At 39.6% G+C, this 16,019-nt stretch overlaps 1 protein-coding gene across 1 annotated transcript in view; it reads left to right on the top strand.

The window, feature by feature from the left end:
- The first annotated feature begins 1,206 nt into the window (after nt 1–1,206).
- Nucleotides 1,207–16,019, top strand: part of Lancl2 (LanC like glutathione S-transferase 2) — a 57,635-nt gene continuing 42,822 nt past the window's right edge. The window contains exon 1 of the mRNA XM_020165939.2: nt 1,207–2,042. Coding sequence (XP_020021528.1) covers nt 1,836–2,042 — 207 coding nt within the window. The 5' untranslated portion in view covers nt 1,207–1,835. The remainder of the gene's footprint in view (nt 2,043–16,019) is intronic.

The raw sequence follows: 16,019 nt of genomic DNA, 5'->3' as shown, positions 1-16,019 counted from the left end.
GGTGGTAGAATGTACAGTTGCCAGTGAAGCAGTTCCTTCACTTAATGCAATCACTTTCTCTTTTCCTATGACTTTCTCCTGATTGAACTAAGGCTTAATATCCTGCTCTGCAGTGGCCAGGCAGGTGTGACCTCAAGAGGCAGGACAGGACAGGTACAGAAAAAAGCTTATTATATGTACTTAACAGTTCTCAGAAAGATAGTCAATACATGTCATGAAAGGACTAGATTGGAAGCACCAAGGGAGCAGAGAGATAGTGAAGGCTCAAGTGCTTTTATTGGGGCTTAGGGTGGAGTGCTCAAGTGAAAGCACAAGGCGCCTCCACTGGTGTCTATCACTAATATTAATGAAAAATGTACTTAATGCCAGCTGTTAAAACTTGGTAAGGCAGATTTCATGCAGGATCATCTCAATTAGGGACCATGGCGTTGGGACTTTTTACTGGTGGAGAGAGATTAGACTCGATTATAAATACCTCAAGTGGGTATTTATGGCCAAGGAACAAGGTGGGAGTCAGTGAATGGAAAATTACTAAGTGGTGTCAGGTGTCCTGATACACACCCATAGTCCTAGGAGTTGGGAGACCGAGACAAAGGTTTAGTCTGAATGAAGTTTTGTCAAGCAAAGACTCTTTGTCACCAGATCACAATCAGGAAAAGGGCAAGAAGGGAAACTTGTGGCAGGAGTCAGCCTTGTCACTGGTGCTACTGATCACCTGGTCCAGGGACTCACAGCCTACTGGTGAAGATATTGAGGCAGCAGGAAAAATACCTATTTTTTTCACTCACGTAGCACCAATGTTTGTTAAATGGAAGAAAACTGAAATAACATATTTCCCTCAAGGAGGAGAAATCATTACAATTTTGTTATAAATTAATAGCATGAAGAACGGAGAACCAATAAAGACTATGAAATCATATATTGCGATTATATAAATGCAAAGATCTATTTGCTTGTGTATCTTTTGTGATCCGTGTTATGCTCCTGGCCAATTATATTCTTGAAGGGATTTATTTGGCCAATAAAATATTTAGATGATCAAGTATGCTTTCACATCACAACTCTTCTTGTTCAAGATGTCCATTTATTCAAGACAAAGGGAATGAAATAAAACAAAAAGAGGCCTGTGACTCCTCCTCCAGACACCCCCTCCCAACCGTAAGGAATGGGAGGGGCTGTATCTCCACCCCCCCCAACCTCACCCCCATTCCCTCGGGAGACTTTCCTTGCAGTGCTTAAAGCTGCTTTGAAATTCTTTTCTTTAGAAGATAATTTTTTTTTAAATATCAAACTAAACCGCTGTTATTGCGTGGCTGGCGCACCCCCACAGGCCGAGGACATGGGCGGCACCGCGGGGCTGGTGAAACTGCGCGTCTAGGGATGCGCTTTCCCTGGTCTGCCAAGCGCACACACCTCGAATGACAGCGACCTCTTCTTTACAGGAGCTCCGCCGAAGGAGAGGAGCGAGGCGCGGCGACACCAGGAGCCTCTCCGGACGCGAGGCTCCAGCCCTGCGGTGCGCGCGGCCGCGGCCAGGCTGCCTCTGCGGGCCGCGGGGACGATGGGGCTGGACGTGAGCGGGCTCTAAGCGCCCACGGGCCAGAGCTCCCACTCCTCCCCGAAGGGTTGGTTGCGGGTGTGTAAGACGCCCGCTGCAACGCAGCTGCACGCCCCGCCAGCCTAAAGGAAGCCATTGGCCCCGGCCGCGGGGGTTCGGTGAGGCGACGGGTGCGAGCGAGCCGGGCTCCAGAGCTTCGCTCCAGTCGAATCGCCTCGCGGGAGGTTTGTCCCCGCCCGCTCGCCGTGCCGCGGGTGCTGGGGAGCGCGCGGCGGACATGGGCGAGACCATGTCAAAGAGACTGAAGCTGCACTTGGGAGGGGAGGCGGAGATGGAGGAGCGAGCGTTCCCCAATCCCTTTCCGGACTACGAGGTTGCTGCTGCTGCTGTGGGGCTCGCGGTAGGCGCGGCGGAGGAGACGGGCTATGCTCGTCCCCCGCCTTCCACAGACGAGCTTGGCCTCCCTTTCCACCAGGACGGAAAGGTGAGTTCACTGCCAGGGCTGGGTCCCGCTGGGATGGGGGAGCCGACAATGGTAGCGTCCACCGGTCGCGCGCTGACGTCACCTGCGCGCGCCGTACCCGCTGCGCTTGGGTCAGGGCTGGACGTGCTGTGAGCGCTGGCTGGCGGGCGGGATGGTCAGCCACGCGGTGGACCTTGGTGTGGTAGCCACTTTACCCGGGGTGGACCCCGCTGGTCTCCGCTTGTCGAAACCCACTGGTGGAGCTCTGTGTTTCTTTGCTCCCAGGAGTGACTGCCAGGGTTCCAGTGGCGGTTAGATAAGCAGATTTTAACCACGTCGACTCCCTGTTCTTTCCATTTTTCGGAGAGAGGGAACGAGTGATGCCTAACCCCTGATCCCCTTTCCTTGGATTTTGTGGCCTAGGAAAACAGCAAAAAAGCATCGCTGATAAACAGTTACTCCATGTTAACTGGCCTTGTCTCTGTGCCCATAACTGGCAACTAGTGTATGGGAAGCGAAACTTTACCCTCTTAGAGTCCTCAGATAGCCCGGGAGGATTAAATTGACATCAAATAGATTAACAAGAGAATGACATACAAATTTATTTTTCATGTGACATGGGAGTCCTCATAAGGAAGTAAAGACAGTGGCAAAACCTAAATGCATTTATACTAGACCGAACAGAGGCAACTGTGGAAAAGTAACTAAAATACAGTGTATATGGAGGCTGAAGGAAGGTGATTATTTTAACCAGGTCTGTTTGTATAAAATTCTCTTGGCTTTGACTTTTTGTCTCTGGTGATAATGTTTTTTTTTCTCCTAGTCCTAGTATAAGTGGACCATCTTTTCCATGGAAGTTTTATCTTACGCTTTCCGGGGAAAAGGGGAGGTTTGGAACAGCCTTCTGTGCTTTTAGCTTATGCCAAAATGGCATACATTGATGTGGCATGTTCTGCCATCCTTCACGGAGAATCTGAACATATGCTAACTTGGGAGGGAAAAAGTGAAACTAAAGGAAGATGTGAACATCAGTACAACCATATTCAAGTTTGGTAAAACCACAGTCACTAGGTTGTCTTTTCCACTAATGCATGTCCTCCAAGTCTCACTTCCCTTCCTGGCTTCCCAGGTATTTTATATTTCCTAGTTGACCAGAACTAGGAAAGTAATTTTGAAAGAACCATTGGCCTGGATATAAGATCATTGGCAAGTAACTTCTTTAAAACCTCTTATCTATTTAAAAGCGGTGGGTAACAAATTCCCAACTCAGGGATGTTAGTGAGCTAATTAAGGTATATAAAATTGCCTGTTAGCTGCCTGATTTGCTATGTAGTATGCCTTAAAAAATGTTAACTTCATTTTTCTCGTAACAATTTTAAGTCCTATGATTTAGAATTCATTTATCAATAATTTTTTCTCTACCTTCTAGTTTTACATATATCTGATGTATTTATGACTTAGTGTTCTAATGTCTTACAACAAAAATCTCTAGCAAACATTTAAAACATATCCATAATTCATACTTTTTACTAGTTGCTCTTTAATACTACCTTTGGGGCTTTTCCCAGTGCCTCCTTAAGGTTAATACAATGTTTAGTGAAAGAAGAATAGTTTGATGGAGTAATGCTATCCATGAAAACAGTAAAGAGATGTTTACATCTCTACTAGGAACAGGTGAATTTTATTTTTGACCTTACATAAAGGAGACCTAGTCCAGCTCTCAGTACTAAGATTGCATATTTTTTAACTGTTATATTTGGATAAGTGTGATTTTGATCTTGAATGTACACCACATTGACTTATGTTTAAAAAAAAATTAAACCACAAATAGCCAGTTGGGCTTATGGTATCTCTATGCGGTTAAAATACTAAGTTCGGGTGGCAGCCTATGCCAGTGATTATGATTATGTGCTAAAGAAAAGAGGAAATGGAAGTTTGTTTTTTCTTTTTGCCATTCTTAGGTTTGAGCTCAGGGCTTTGTACTTGCTAGGCAAGTTGCTCTACCACTTGAGCCACAATACGGTCATGGTACATGTGATTAGTTAATGTGAGGTTGTATTGGACTAGGGGAAATTCTTAATCCAAATTGGTGCCCTTTTAAGAAGAGAGAAATGCACAGGAAGAGAGAATGATCATTTGATAATGAAGGTGGAGATAGAAATAATGCACCTTCCAGACAAGCAGTGCCAAAGATTGCCAGCAACACCAAAAAGCTAGAAGGGGCAAGAAAGATTCTCTTCTATTGGTTTCAGAAGAGCGTGCACTGTTGACACTTTGATTTTGAACTTAGAACTTCCAGAACTGTGAGACAGTAATTTTTGATGTTAAGCCATAGTTTGTAGTACTTTGTGACATCCATAGGAAACTAAAGCAGAGGATAATTTGTCTATTTCTAAGTAAAGCATTAAATACTTTTCTTTTAATGTGTGCTGTTAGTGAGTAAAGATTACATAAAATTTTTTGCTAGTATTCTCTAGTTCATTTACCTGATCTCATTTTAGATTAGTTGCATGTATGTGTGGTATAAGTCAGTAAAATTCACCTTCAGTTTACCCCTATGTATGATATAAACATACATAACAGTTGAAGAAAGGGGTTTCAGTGTCGTATTTCCATCATGCATATAGTTTACTTTGATCAAATTCACCCTCTTTATTATACTTTATTATTCCTTTCCCCCTTTTAAAAACAATTTTTATCAGGTTCAGTTCTATTTTCACACATGTGTCTGTAAAGTATTTCGACATATTCACCATCTCCTTCACCCTCAACTTTCACCATCCCCCCTCCTGCTGGTTCCTGTCCCCAAACAGTCCCTTTATTACACTCCTGTGATTGATTTTTTTTTTAAATGTTTAGATTCTGCTTCTGAGAGAAAAATGTGATATTTGTCTTGCTCAGTTTATTTTACTTAACATGATGATCTCTAGTTTCATTCTTTTTGACTGAATAATACTCTTATTTTGTGTTTGTGTATATACATTCCATCTTCTGTATCCATTCATCACTTGATGGGCACCAAGTCTGATTCCGTGTTTTGGCTGTTGGGAATTGCGCTGCCATGAACATGGGTTTGCAGGTTATCTTGATTGTGCCCTGACATATTCCTTCATATGTACGCTCATGTAGGGGCTTGCACTTTCTAGGCAAGCACTCTGCCACTTGAACCACGTATCCAACCCTTTTTGCTTTTTAGGCTATTTTTTTTTAGATAGGGTCTTTTTTTTTTTTTTTTTTTTTTTGCTGTGGCTAACCTTGGAACATCATCTTCCTCCCAATGCCTCTTGTATAGCAGGGATTTCAGTTGTGAACCACCATGCCCAGCTTTTTGGTTGAGATTAGGGCTCACTTTTTGCCTAGCCTGGCATTGAACCAAGATCCTCCCAATCTCTGTCTTTTAGTTAGCTAGGGTTACAGTTGTAATCTGCTGCACTTGGCTCCAAAGCCAGGAGTTCTTGAAGGGTACCTTTTTTTTGATGTGGCACTGGGGTTTGGCACTGGCCGTGTGCAAAGCAAGCACTTTACCACTTAAGTCATGCTTCCAGCCTTTTTGCTTTAAGATAGTTCTCAGATAGGGTCTTGGTTTTTACCTAGGTCCAGCCTCAGACTGTGATGCTCCTACCTATGCCCTCCTGTGGGATCACAGGTGCATGCTACCATGCCCAGCTTGTTTGTTGAGATGGAGTCTTGCAATTTTTTGTCTAGGTTGGCCTCAAACTATGATCCTCCAATCTTTGCATCCTGAGTAGCTGGGATTACAGATGTGAGCCACCACGATAGGCCTGAAGTATGATTGTCTGGCTAACAGCATCAGACTTATTTGCTAATGTTAGGGTACAATTGGCATGAAAACCACACATTATTTGTTAGGGAAAAATGAATATAAAGAAGTGTAATTAATCATAATGAGATTGGCGTAATGAGGGATGATTGTGTTATCAGAAGTAAAGAGAATTCTAGAAAATATAGGGACACTAGGTACAAGGAGTAGTTCTATGCCTAGGCTCAGAGAATATCCAAGGAACAGGCTCCTGTGATGAGCTACCAAGTACTATGTAGTAAATTATCCTGAATTTAGTGACTTACTGTCTCACAGAATGTCTACAGGTCAGGGATGCAGACCCTTATGATGTTACAGGTTAACTGAGTGGTTCTGGTTCAGGGACTTTCAAAAATTGCAGTCAACTTAAAGCAGGGAAGTTAGGAGAATCTACTTCCAACTTCATTGACTGGTGGCTTCAGTTTCTCAGTACATAGACTTTGGCAGAGGGCTGCCTCATAACACAGCAGCTGACTTCCCCCAGGAGTGGGTGGTCAAGGTGACACTGTATGCAAAAGCACCTAAGATGGAAGCTGCAGTCATTTTATAATCTCAGAAACAATATACTGTTAGTCAAGTGGAGGGATACACAAGAACGTAAATGCTAGGACATTTAGAGCCATGCAGTCAGGGCTGAGACCTAGAACTTGTTGGGGAGGCCATGGCCATAGCCCATTAGCTAGCAGAGAAATGGCTATGACACTGCCAGTGGGACTTGCTGGATGTGTGCTCTCCAAAATAATGCAACAAGTGCCATAGTGCATTAGAATATGCAAAGAATATCATGAAGGCACAAGAGAAGAAGAGAGACTAATTGACACCTGGGAAGGCTTTTCAGATGAAGATGGCCATCTGTGATCCTTGGAGAGTAAGTGGCTTTGCCAGGCTAGGGTAAGAAGCTGGATTAGCAAGGACTTTAGAGTTATAACATCATATCAGAAGACGGTCAGGAAGTGAAACCTGGCTAGAAAAAAGGGAGTGTGAGTAATATGGGGTTTGAGACTGAAAAGGTAGAGAGCAGACAATTCTGAAAGACTTGATGGATCTGAGAATTTTGAAACTTTGTCCACAGAAAAATGAAATTAGGAAAACTTTTACTTGCTATTTATAATTCAGCACAATCTGGAGCTATTGGAACTATCTTATTTTATAACCCCATTTAGTTTTCTTGGTTGTTTGTTTGTTTGAAAGTAGATTTCTCTTTCATTTTCAGATTTGTTTAACATCTTAATGTATTCTGGGAACATAAGGAAATCAGCACTTCTCATTTGCCTAGAGAAACACAATTCTTTTTTCTTTATCCAAATAAAGAGCCTAGCATCTGTAGTCCCAAATATCTGGGAGGCTGAGGCAGGAGAATCAATTGATTCCAAGATTTCTGGGCCAGCCTGGGTAACATAATGAGACCGTATCGCTTAAAAACAAATAAATGAATAAAATGCGTACAGTGACTCACACTGATAATTCCAGTTACTTGAGAGACAGATACAGGAGAATTACAATCTGAAGCCAATCTTGGGGAGAAAAAATTAGAACCTATCTTAAAAGACTAGCTGGTGGTCATAGTTCATGACTGTAATCCAAGCTACTTGGGAGGTGGTAGAAGAAGATCGTGGTCTGAGGCCAGCTCTGGCAAAAGTGCGAGACCCTATCTGAAAAACAGACTGAAGTAAAAAGGCCTAGGTTGTGGCTCAAGTGGTAGAGTGCCTGCGTAGGAAGCACAAGGCCCTGAGCTCAAACCCCAGTAACAACAGTGAACTAAAGCAGCATGGGGTAAGGGGTAGAGGAATGAATCCTGCAGCCTTTGTCCTCAAAATGAGGTTTTGCGGATTAAAGGCATCAGCATTTCCCAAAAGCTTGTCTGGCATGCAGAGGTCACCCCAGACCTAAGGAACCACAGTCTGCTTTTTAAGAAGATCCCAGGCCCAGGGAACTTCTTTGGTCTTCTTTCTTCTTCTTCCTTCTTCTTTCCTACCACCACCCACCTCTTATCTCCCTCCTCCCTCCTCTCTGCTCTCTCCTCTCTCTCCCTCCTTTGCTGTATTTTTTTTTTTTTCAGTATGGCTCAAACATCCAACCAATTTTCAAATTATCATATGGAAAGGTTTTAGCATTGAAGGGTAATAGGAAGATTTTGGAGAGGAGACTATGAAACCATCTTTTGAAAACATTCTGGAATCTTTACTAGTAAAGAACTTGGCTAGATCACTCTGTTCTTTTTTGATACTTACTGGCTATGGAATTTGGGTAAGTTACTTAACTACATAGAAACTTGTCCTTTTTACTTCATCAACTTGTTGTAAAGAGTTAAATTGAAAGGGTAATTGAAGTTTTTAATATAGTTGTAATGAAATACGTTTGTTAAAAGCTTGCAATAATAATAGATGTAATATAACTACCTTGTCCTCATTGGGTTGTTATAATGGCTAATTGGATTAGCACATTTGAAAATATTCAGTGGCTAATGTAATTAGTAACTAGGTACATAAAGTTACGTGGGCAAGTAGTAAGAATTCAGTTAATGATCACTATTCACATCATTATATATTCTGTCTTTATTATGATATATGTGATAGTGAAAATTTTCTTTAAAGTTTATATTTTCAGTAAAATACAGAAAAATATTTCCTATCCTTTACTTTTTCCTTCCAGCAATTATAAACTTCCTTTTATGCTATATGTGCCCCAGAGAGTATGCACAAGATTATCAATTACTTTTTATGACACACATCAAATTGAACTGAGGTGTGTGTGTTTAGGATGGGTAATCTAGAATATTTTCTATCATTATTGAGTTTGAAATGAAAAAAACAGAAACAAATCTGATTATGTAAATCTATGTTTATTTTCAAACATCAGAAAAAAATACCATTTTTTAGTAGATTCAGTTTACGTAAGAATCTGTTTATTGAAAATACCACTAGTGCGGATAGATGTTCCCACTACCATCTAATTCTTTACTGTCAAAAGTAAGGCTACTCATCCCCTTTTCCTTGGATAATTTTTAGGTAAGGATTTTGGTTCTTTTTTTTTTTTTCATTAATTTTCATTTACAGAAGGGAGTGTTAGCAAATCAAGTCCACAGACTTCATCTGTATAACTAAAGCAGATACCTTAAAGCAACTGAGGCCAATAGGAAAAGGGGAACAGGTACTAGAGAAAAGGTTAGATCAAAAAGAATTAACCTAGAAGGTAACACCCATGCACAGGAAATCAATGTGAGTCAATGCCCTGTATAGCTATCCTTATCTCAACCAGCAAAAACTCTTGTTCCTTCCTATTATTGCTTATACTCTCTCTACAACAAAATTAGAAATAAGGGCAAAATAGTTTCTGCTGGGTATTGGGGGGGGAGAGGGAGGGAGCGGAGTGGGTGGTAAGGGAGGGGGTGGGGGCAGTGGAGAGAAATGAACCAATCCTTGTATGCACATATGAATAATAAAAGAAAAATGAAAAAAAAAATCAGACCGCATTTTACTTTCAAGAGGTTTTTAGCCTAGGGGATCTGAGTTTATGAAATGTGCTTTCTCAGTCCATGTCCTCTAATTGAAAAGGTTCATTACAACCTCTCCTAACAAAGATTTGCTTGTGTATATACATTTTTGACTTTTTGTACATCATCATATATACAAGCTGTGGGTCAAAAAGCTAAGTTTATTCTCTTTAAAAATGTAGGCAAGTTATTCTTGCTTAGCTTCAGTTTCTTCATTTATTCCACAGGGATGATAATACTGCTTTAGGATTATCAGGAGGGTTAAATTAGACAGTGTCCGAAATCCTAGCATGTGCTAGGAGTATGTGAATCATCTTATTAGTAGGCTTTCCTGGTGCATTTAAACTATTATTCAAACCCAAAAGCTTGATGCATGCATAGCTATTCAGAAGTTAACACTTTTCTTTTTAGGAGTTATTTACATTAAATACCTATTTTGAAACTTTATACTCTCTTCTATTTGAAGTTAATGTCATGATTTTTGTTTAAGTTGTTAATCTTTTAAAAGGCTTCTGTATTTTTACATATAGCTCTTGTATTTCTTCAAACCAGCACTAAATTTTTCATTAAAAATACGGAACATAAATACTTTAGAAAGAGAATGGTTGCATATTCCTTACTTTTCAAGAGGCAGAGAGGTACTGAATCCATATTCTAGGAAATGACAAATTTAGAAATAAATCATTCCCCTTAATTATTCTCATGAAGCATATTGTAAAAAACATCGTTAACTAAAGAAGTTAATTTCCTGAGCCTTTTTTTCAAGAGCATAACTGGGGTAATTTGTATGCTTAACTGTCACCCAGTGTCTGCATGCCTGTCCTTTTCCCTTTTTTTTCTCTCTTTCTCCTACCACTTTCTTTCCTTGCCCCAGGAAAAAAACTCTTCCATCTGAGTCCTAAAATTTATTACCATAAAAAATTGTAAGAAAGAGAAATAAATCTTACTTTATAGTGCATCATTTGGAATAATAGGTGTAGTAATACCTTACAAGGAGTTTTGTAATCAGTGCTTAATAGCTACTTCCATACATTTTGCTTTATAGCACATCTGGGCATTTTGTTGCCTACATGTAAGAAAAGAAAATCTTTCTGATTGCAATATAATTGCAAAAAATCAGTCTCAGCGATACAAACCTCTAAAGTTCTTTCAGTGTTTTGTGGTAGGTTATTTGTTTTCATATGATGTGAATGAGTGAAAGTTGTAAACCTTGAAAATCTGAAAGTAAAATGTTAATGCAGAATTCAGCAAAGGTTTGCATGATAAGTAGAGCTCGGGGAAGCCCAGGAACTCTGGGAGTAGTCTAGTTAGAGCTCTTGTGACCTCAAGTAAGCCTCACCTTTCTCTCTAAGAAACTGAGAGCCACTGGGTTATGAGAAGATTAATTGAAATACCATGTAAACCACTTAGTGCTGGTCACATAATAAGTGCTCAGTTGTTACAGTTATCTTTATAATAATGCCATTATTTAATGAGATGAACCAGTTTAAATTTCTCTTAGCCCAGTAATCTCAAAATAGATTTGTAGGATAAATTAGCATAGTAAATTTTCTTTAAGAAACTTTCAATCTAGTATGAACAAATTACAAGTCTCCTTTATATGAGGGAATTAGAAAATGTACCTTAGAGCAAAGGAAAAAGAATGATTTTTGAAATGATATTTTGGTAAATGGTAAAGGGAAGTGTAGTAAGTAATCATATTTCTTAAAAATATACTCCAGTGGCATTTATGAGAAATGCAGGTTTAATAGCATATGCTTTGAAATAGTTACCATGACAGAACTCTCAACCTAGGAATTTTATATACATATATACATACATATTTTAAACATTTTAATTTTATTGTGACATTTCCATATGTACATCTATTATACCCTGGTTTGGTTCATTCCCTCCATTAATCTCCCTCTTCTCTCACTCCCCTTCTTGAAATGACTTTGACAGGTTTCAATGTTCCATGTTCATGCATGTATAGGAAGTACCTTAACAATGTTCACCCTCCTTTACATTCTTCATCTACCCTTTCCCTCCTGCTAGTATCTTCCCTTTAACATGGCCTGTTTTATTTTTTGTTATATAATTTTATTAGCACATAATAGATGTACAGGGATTGTGATATTTACATGTGAGTCTAAATATATCCTAGTTGGATTTACCCCCTCCATCCTTCTCCCTTTTTCCCCCACCCCCTTCTTAGAACAATTTCAACAGGTTTCATTCTTCTATTTTCCCATGTGGATACAAAATACATCCACCATAGACACTCTCATCCCCCCTTTCCTTGTCTCTATCTACCTCACACTGGTACCCACCCCCTGAAAAGACCTATTTCTGCCTTCTGCTGTTCATTTCTTTTTAGGTATATATTGATAGTCCCAGGGGATTTTACTTTGGTTCTTTAGGTCTATAAATATTGTGCTTCAATCAAATTAGCCTCTTCCCCCTGTTACTTACTCATTCTTTATCACCATACTTCCGTAATATTCAGTAGTTTACAATGGATTGTATTATTTTCATATATAGATGGGTTATTTCAATATTTTTCATTCTCTAACATTTTCTTTACCTTTCCTACTTCCTGTAGCCCCATTAGACAGACTCACTAATGCAATTTTTTCTCTCACTATATATGCATGTGTGTGTGAGTGGGGGTGGGTGGATGTGTGGATATTGTATGTGTACATGTGTATGATCATATCTGTTTCTATGTATACATTTAACTTACAGATCTAGCATTCACATATGAGAGAAAACATGTGACCTTTGACTTTTTGAGCCTGGCTTACTTACTGAACAATAACTCTTCATGGCAGACAAAATAGCCTTATACTAGAAGGAGATGACATGTAGGACTTTCATAGCTAGAGAATAGAAGTCAGTGCCAGTTCCAAAGCTTCAAAGGACAGAGATGTATGTGGTGGGAGGTGGAGATAGGGAGGATCCTGAGTTGAGACCAGCCCAGGAAAATGTTAACAAGATCCCATCTTAACCAACAAGTTGGATGTGGTGGTGCTCATCTGTCATCCTAGCTATATGGGAGGCAGAGTTAGGAGAATTATGGTCTCTGGGGCCATAACAAGACCTGTCCAGAAAATAACTAAAGTAAAAATGGCTAGGAATGTGACTCAAGTGGTAGAGTGCCTGCCTAGTAAGTATGAGGCATTGAGTTCAAACTCCAGTGTCACCAAGAAAAAAAAATCTTCAGAGGACAGACTGAGATTCTTCTTAGGGGCTAATGCAGCTAGTGACTTTAAGTTGATGTTTTTGCTTATTTACCATTCTAAAAATCCCAGGACCCTGAAGGATTATGCAAAATCTACTCTGTCTGTGCTTAGAAATGGAACAATGCCTGGATGACAGCACATCTATTTACTATATGGCTTACTGACTGTTTTAAGCCCACTTTTGAGACCTACTGCTCAGAAAAAGGGATTCCTTTCAAAATATTACTGCTCATGGATAGTACAGTTGGTCAACCAAGAGCTCTGATGGAGATGTACAGTGAGATTAATGTTGCTTTCGTACCTTCTAATAAAACATCTGCATTCAATGGATCAAAGAGTAATTTTTTTTAAAAATGAGTCACTTCAACTTCTAACTCTTATTTTTTAAGAAATACATTTTAAAAGGCTACAGCTGGCATCAGTAATGATTCTCTAATGGGTTTGGGTAAAGTAAATTGAAAACTTTTAGGAGAGAGGATTTTTTATTCTAAATACCGACAAGAACATTACTGATTCATGTGAGGTCAAAATGTCAACCTTAACCGAAGTTTGAAGGAAGCTGACTTGAACTTTTATGGTCAAGTTTGAGGTGTTCAAGACTTCAGTAGAGGAAGTAACTTCAGATGTGACTGAAATTGCAAGAGAACTGTAATTAGAAGTGGAGCTTGAGGATGTCCTGAATTGCTCCAATCTCATGATAAAACTTGAATAGATAAGGTGCTGCTTCTTATGGATGAAGAAAAGGGTGGTTTCTTGAGATGGAATCTACTCTTAGTAAAGGTATTATGAACATTGCTGATGATGACGGAAGATTTAGAAGATTTAGAATATCTGGGACTGGGAGTGTAGCTAAGTGGTAGAGCCCTTGCCTAAAAAGTGGGGTAGCCCTGTGTTCAATCTCCAGTACTACAAAAAATAAAAAATAAAATAGAATGGTGTATAAACTTAGTTGAAAAAGCAACAACAGGGCTTAAGAGGATTGACTCCAGTTATGAAAGAAGTTCTGTGGGAAAAGTGCTGTCATACAGCATTACATGCTACAGAGAAATATTTCATGAAAGTCAGTTAGCGAATGCCAATGACAGTGTGGAAGAAGATGAGCAAGAGAAGAGATCCCACATTATGCAGAAATGTGTACCTAACTAAAATTTGAACTTCATATGCCTGAAATAGACTCAGAGAAGTTCAGGAAAAGACCAAAGATCTGAACTGAGACCAGAGCTGCTGCTAAAACAGAATTTGCAATTCAATACAAGAAGGATCACAGACTACAAATTAATATTCTAGGCATAATACACAATTACATGATATATGAAGAACCAAGAAAATAACATAGGGGAGAAAAATAATTTTCTGTTTCTCCTTTGGGAGTTCTTCGTGAGACAAACCCCCGGAATGAAGCCATCATTCAGAATTCTTTATTCATTGAGACTGTCCTTCAAAAATTAAGGCAAGGTAAAGATTTTCAGATTTATAAAAAACATACTGGGAGTTTTTCACAGCAGATCAGTAATATGAGAAATGCCACCTGATGGAAGCTCCTCACATCTCAGGAGTAGGACAAAGAGCTCTGAACTTGGTAGATAATGTGAGTACATATACAAATCAGCTTTTCCACTCTGCTTTTTATGCCTTTTAATGTGTTTACAGAAGTAATTGTTTTAAGCAAAAGTTAACAGCATTATCTTGTAGGATTCATTTTTTTCTTTTATTACTCATATGTGCATACAAGGCTTGGGTCATTTCTCCCCCCTGCCCCCACCCCCTCCCTTACCACCCACTCCGCCCCCTCCCTCTACCCCCCACCCCCTCAATAACCAGCAGAAACTATTTTGCCCTTATTTCTAATTTTGTTGTAGAGAGAGTATAAGCTATAATAGGAAGGAACAAGGGTTTTTGCTGGTTGAGATAAGGATAGCTCTACAGGACATTGACTCACATTGATTTCCTGTGCACGTGTGTTACCTTCTAGGTAAATTCTTTTTGATCTAACCTTTTCTCTAGTTCCTGGTCCCCTTTTCCTATTGGCCTCAGTTGCTTTTAAGGTATCTGCTTTAGTTTCTCTGCGTTAAGGGCAACAAATGCTAGCTAGTTTTTTAGGTGTCTTACCTATCCTCATTCCTCCCTTGTGTGCTCTCGCTTTTATCATGTGCTCAAAGTCCAATCCCATTGTTGTGTTTGCCCTTGATCTAATGTCCACATATGAGGGAGAACATACGAGTTTTGGTCTTTTGGTCTCTAAACTGAAGAGAACACCCACAGAGTGGGAGAAAATATTTGCCAACTATACATCAGACAAAGGACTGATAACCAGAATATATAGGGAACTTAAAAAACTAAATTCTCCCAAAACTAATGAACCAATAAACAAATGGGCAAGTGAACTAAACAGAACTTTCTCAAAAGAAGAAATTCAAATGGCCAAAAAACACATGAAAAAATGCTCACCATCTCTAGCAATAAAGGAACTACAAATTAAAACCATGCTAAGATTCCACCTCACCCCTGTTAGAATAGCCATCATCAGCAACACCACCAACAACAGGTGTTGGCGAGGATGTGGGGAAAAAGGAACCCTCTTACGCTGTTGGTGGGAATGTAGACTAGTACAACCACTCTGGAAAATAATTTGGAGGCTACTTAAAAAGCTAGACATTGATCTACCATTTGATCCAGCAATACCACTCTTGGGGATATACCCAAAAGACTGTGACACAGGTTACTCCAGAGGCACCTGCACACCCATGTGTATTGTGGCACTATTTACAATAGCCAAGTTATGGAAACAGCCAAGATGCCCCACCACTGACGAGTGGATTAAGAAAATGTGGTATCTATACATAATGGAATTTTATGCAGCCATGAAGAAGAGCGAAATGTTATCATTCGCTGTAGGATTCATTTTTATGTTGTCCTTAATATATAACAGCTATGACAGAAAGGATGGGCATAGGACACAAACATTTATGTTCAGTGTCTGCATTTTACATGAAGTGGTGTATTACTAACTGCAAGTGAGTTGTGAAAACTTATGGATGTTCATTGTATCTTCTAGAGCAATCACTAAAAATAATATAAAGAAATATATCTAAAAGCTCAGCAGGAAAATTAAAATTCCACTCTAAAATATATTCAAATAATCCATAAAGTGGGAGGAGAGGCAAGAAAGGGATAAAAGAGGAACAGGCAATGACATACGGAAAGCAATAAAATGGTTACTCCAATCCAAATCAATGGCTACATACTCTCAAGGACATCATCAGAGTGAATTAACATAAACATCAAACAAGGAGTTAAAGACAGTTCTGTCCACTTGGTATATTGATTATTTCAAGCTGAAATCATTTGAGGAACTGGTAAGTTCAGAAAGGGCCATTTGGCTTGTCCTTTCCTACACACAGCCAGCCAGAGATTTTTTTAGGAGAGGTGTTTTTAGCACCAGGGCAGAAAAATAGCCTGGA

Source organism: Castor canadensis, chromosome 2 (assembly GCF_047511655.1).
Source record: "Castor canadensis chromosome 2, mCasCan1.hap1v2, whole genome shotgun sequence".
Taxonomy (NCBI): Eukaryota; Metazoa; Chordata; class Mammalia; order Rodentia; family Castoridae; genus Castor; species Castor canadensis.
This window is presented reverse-complemented; position numbering and strand designations above follow the sequence as displayed.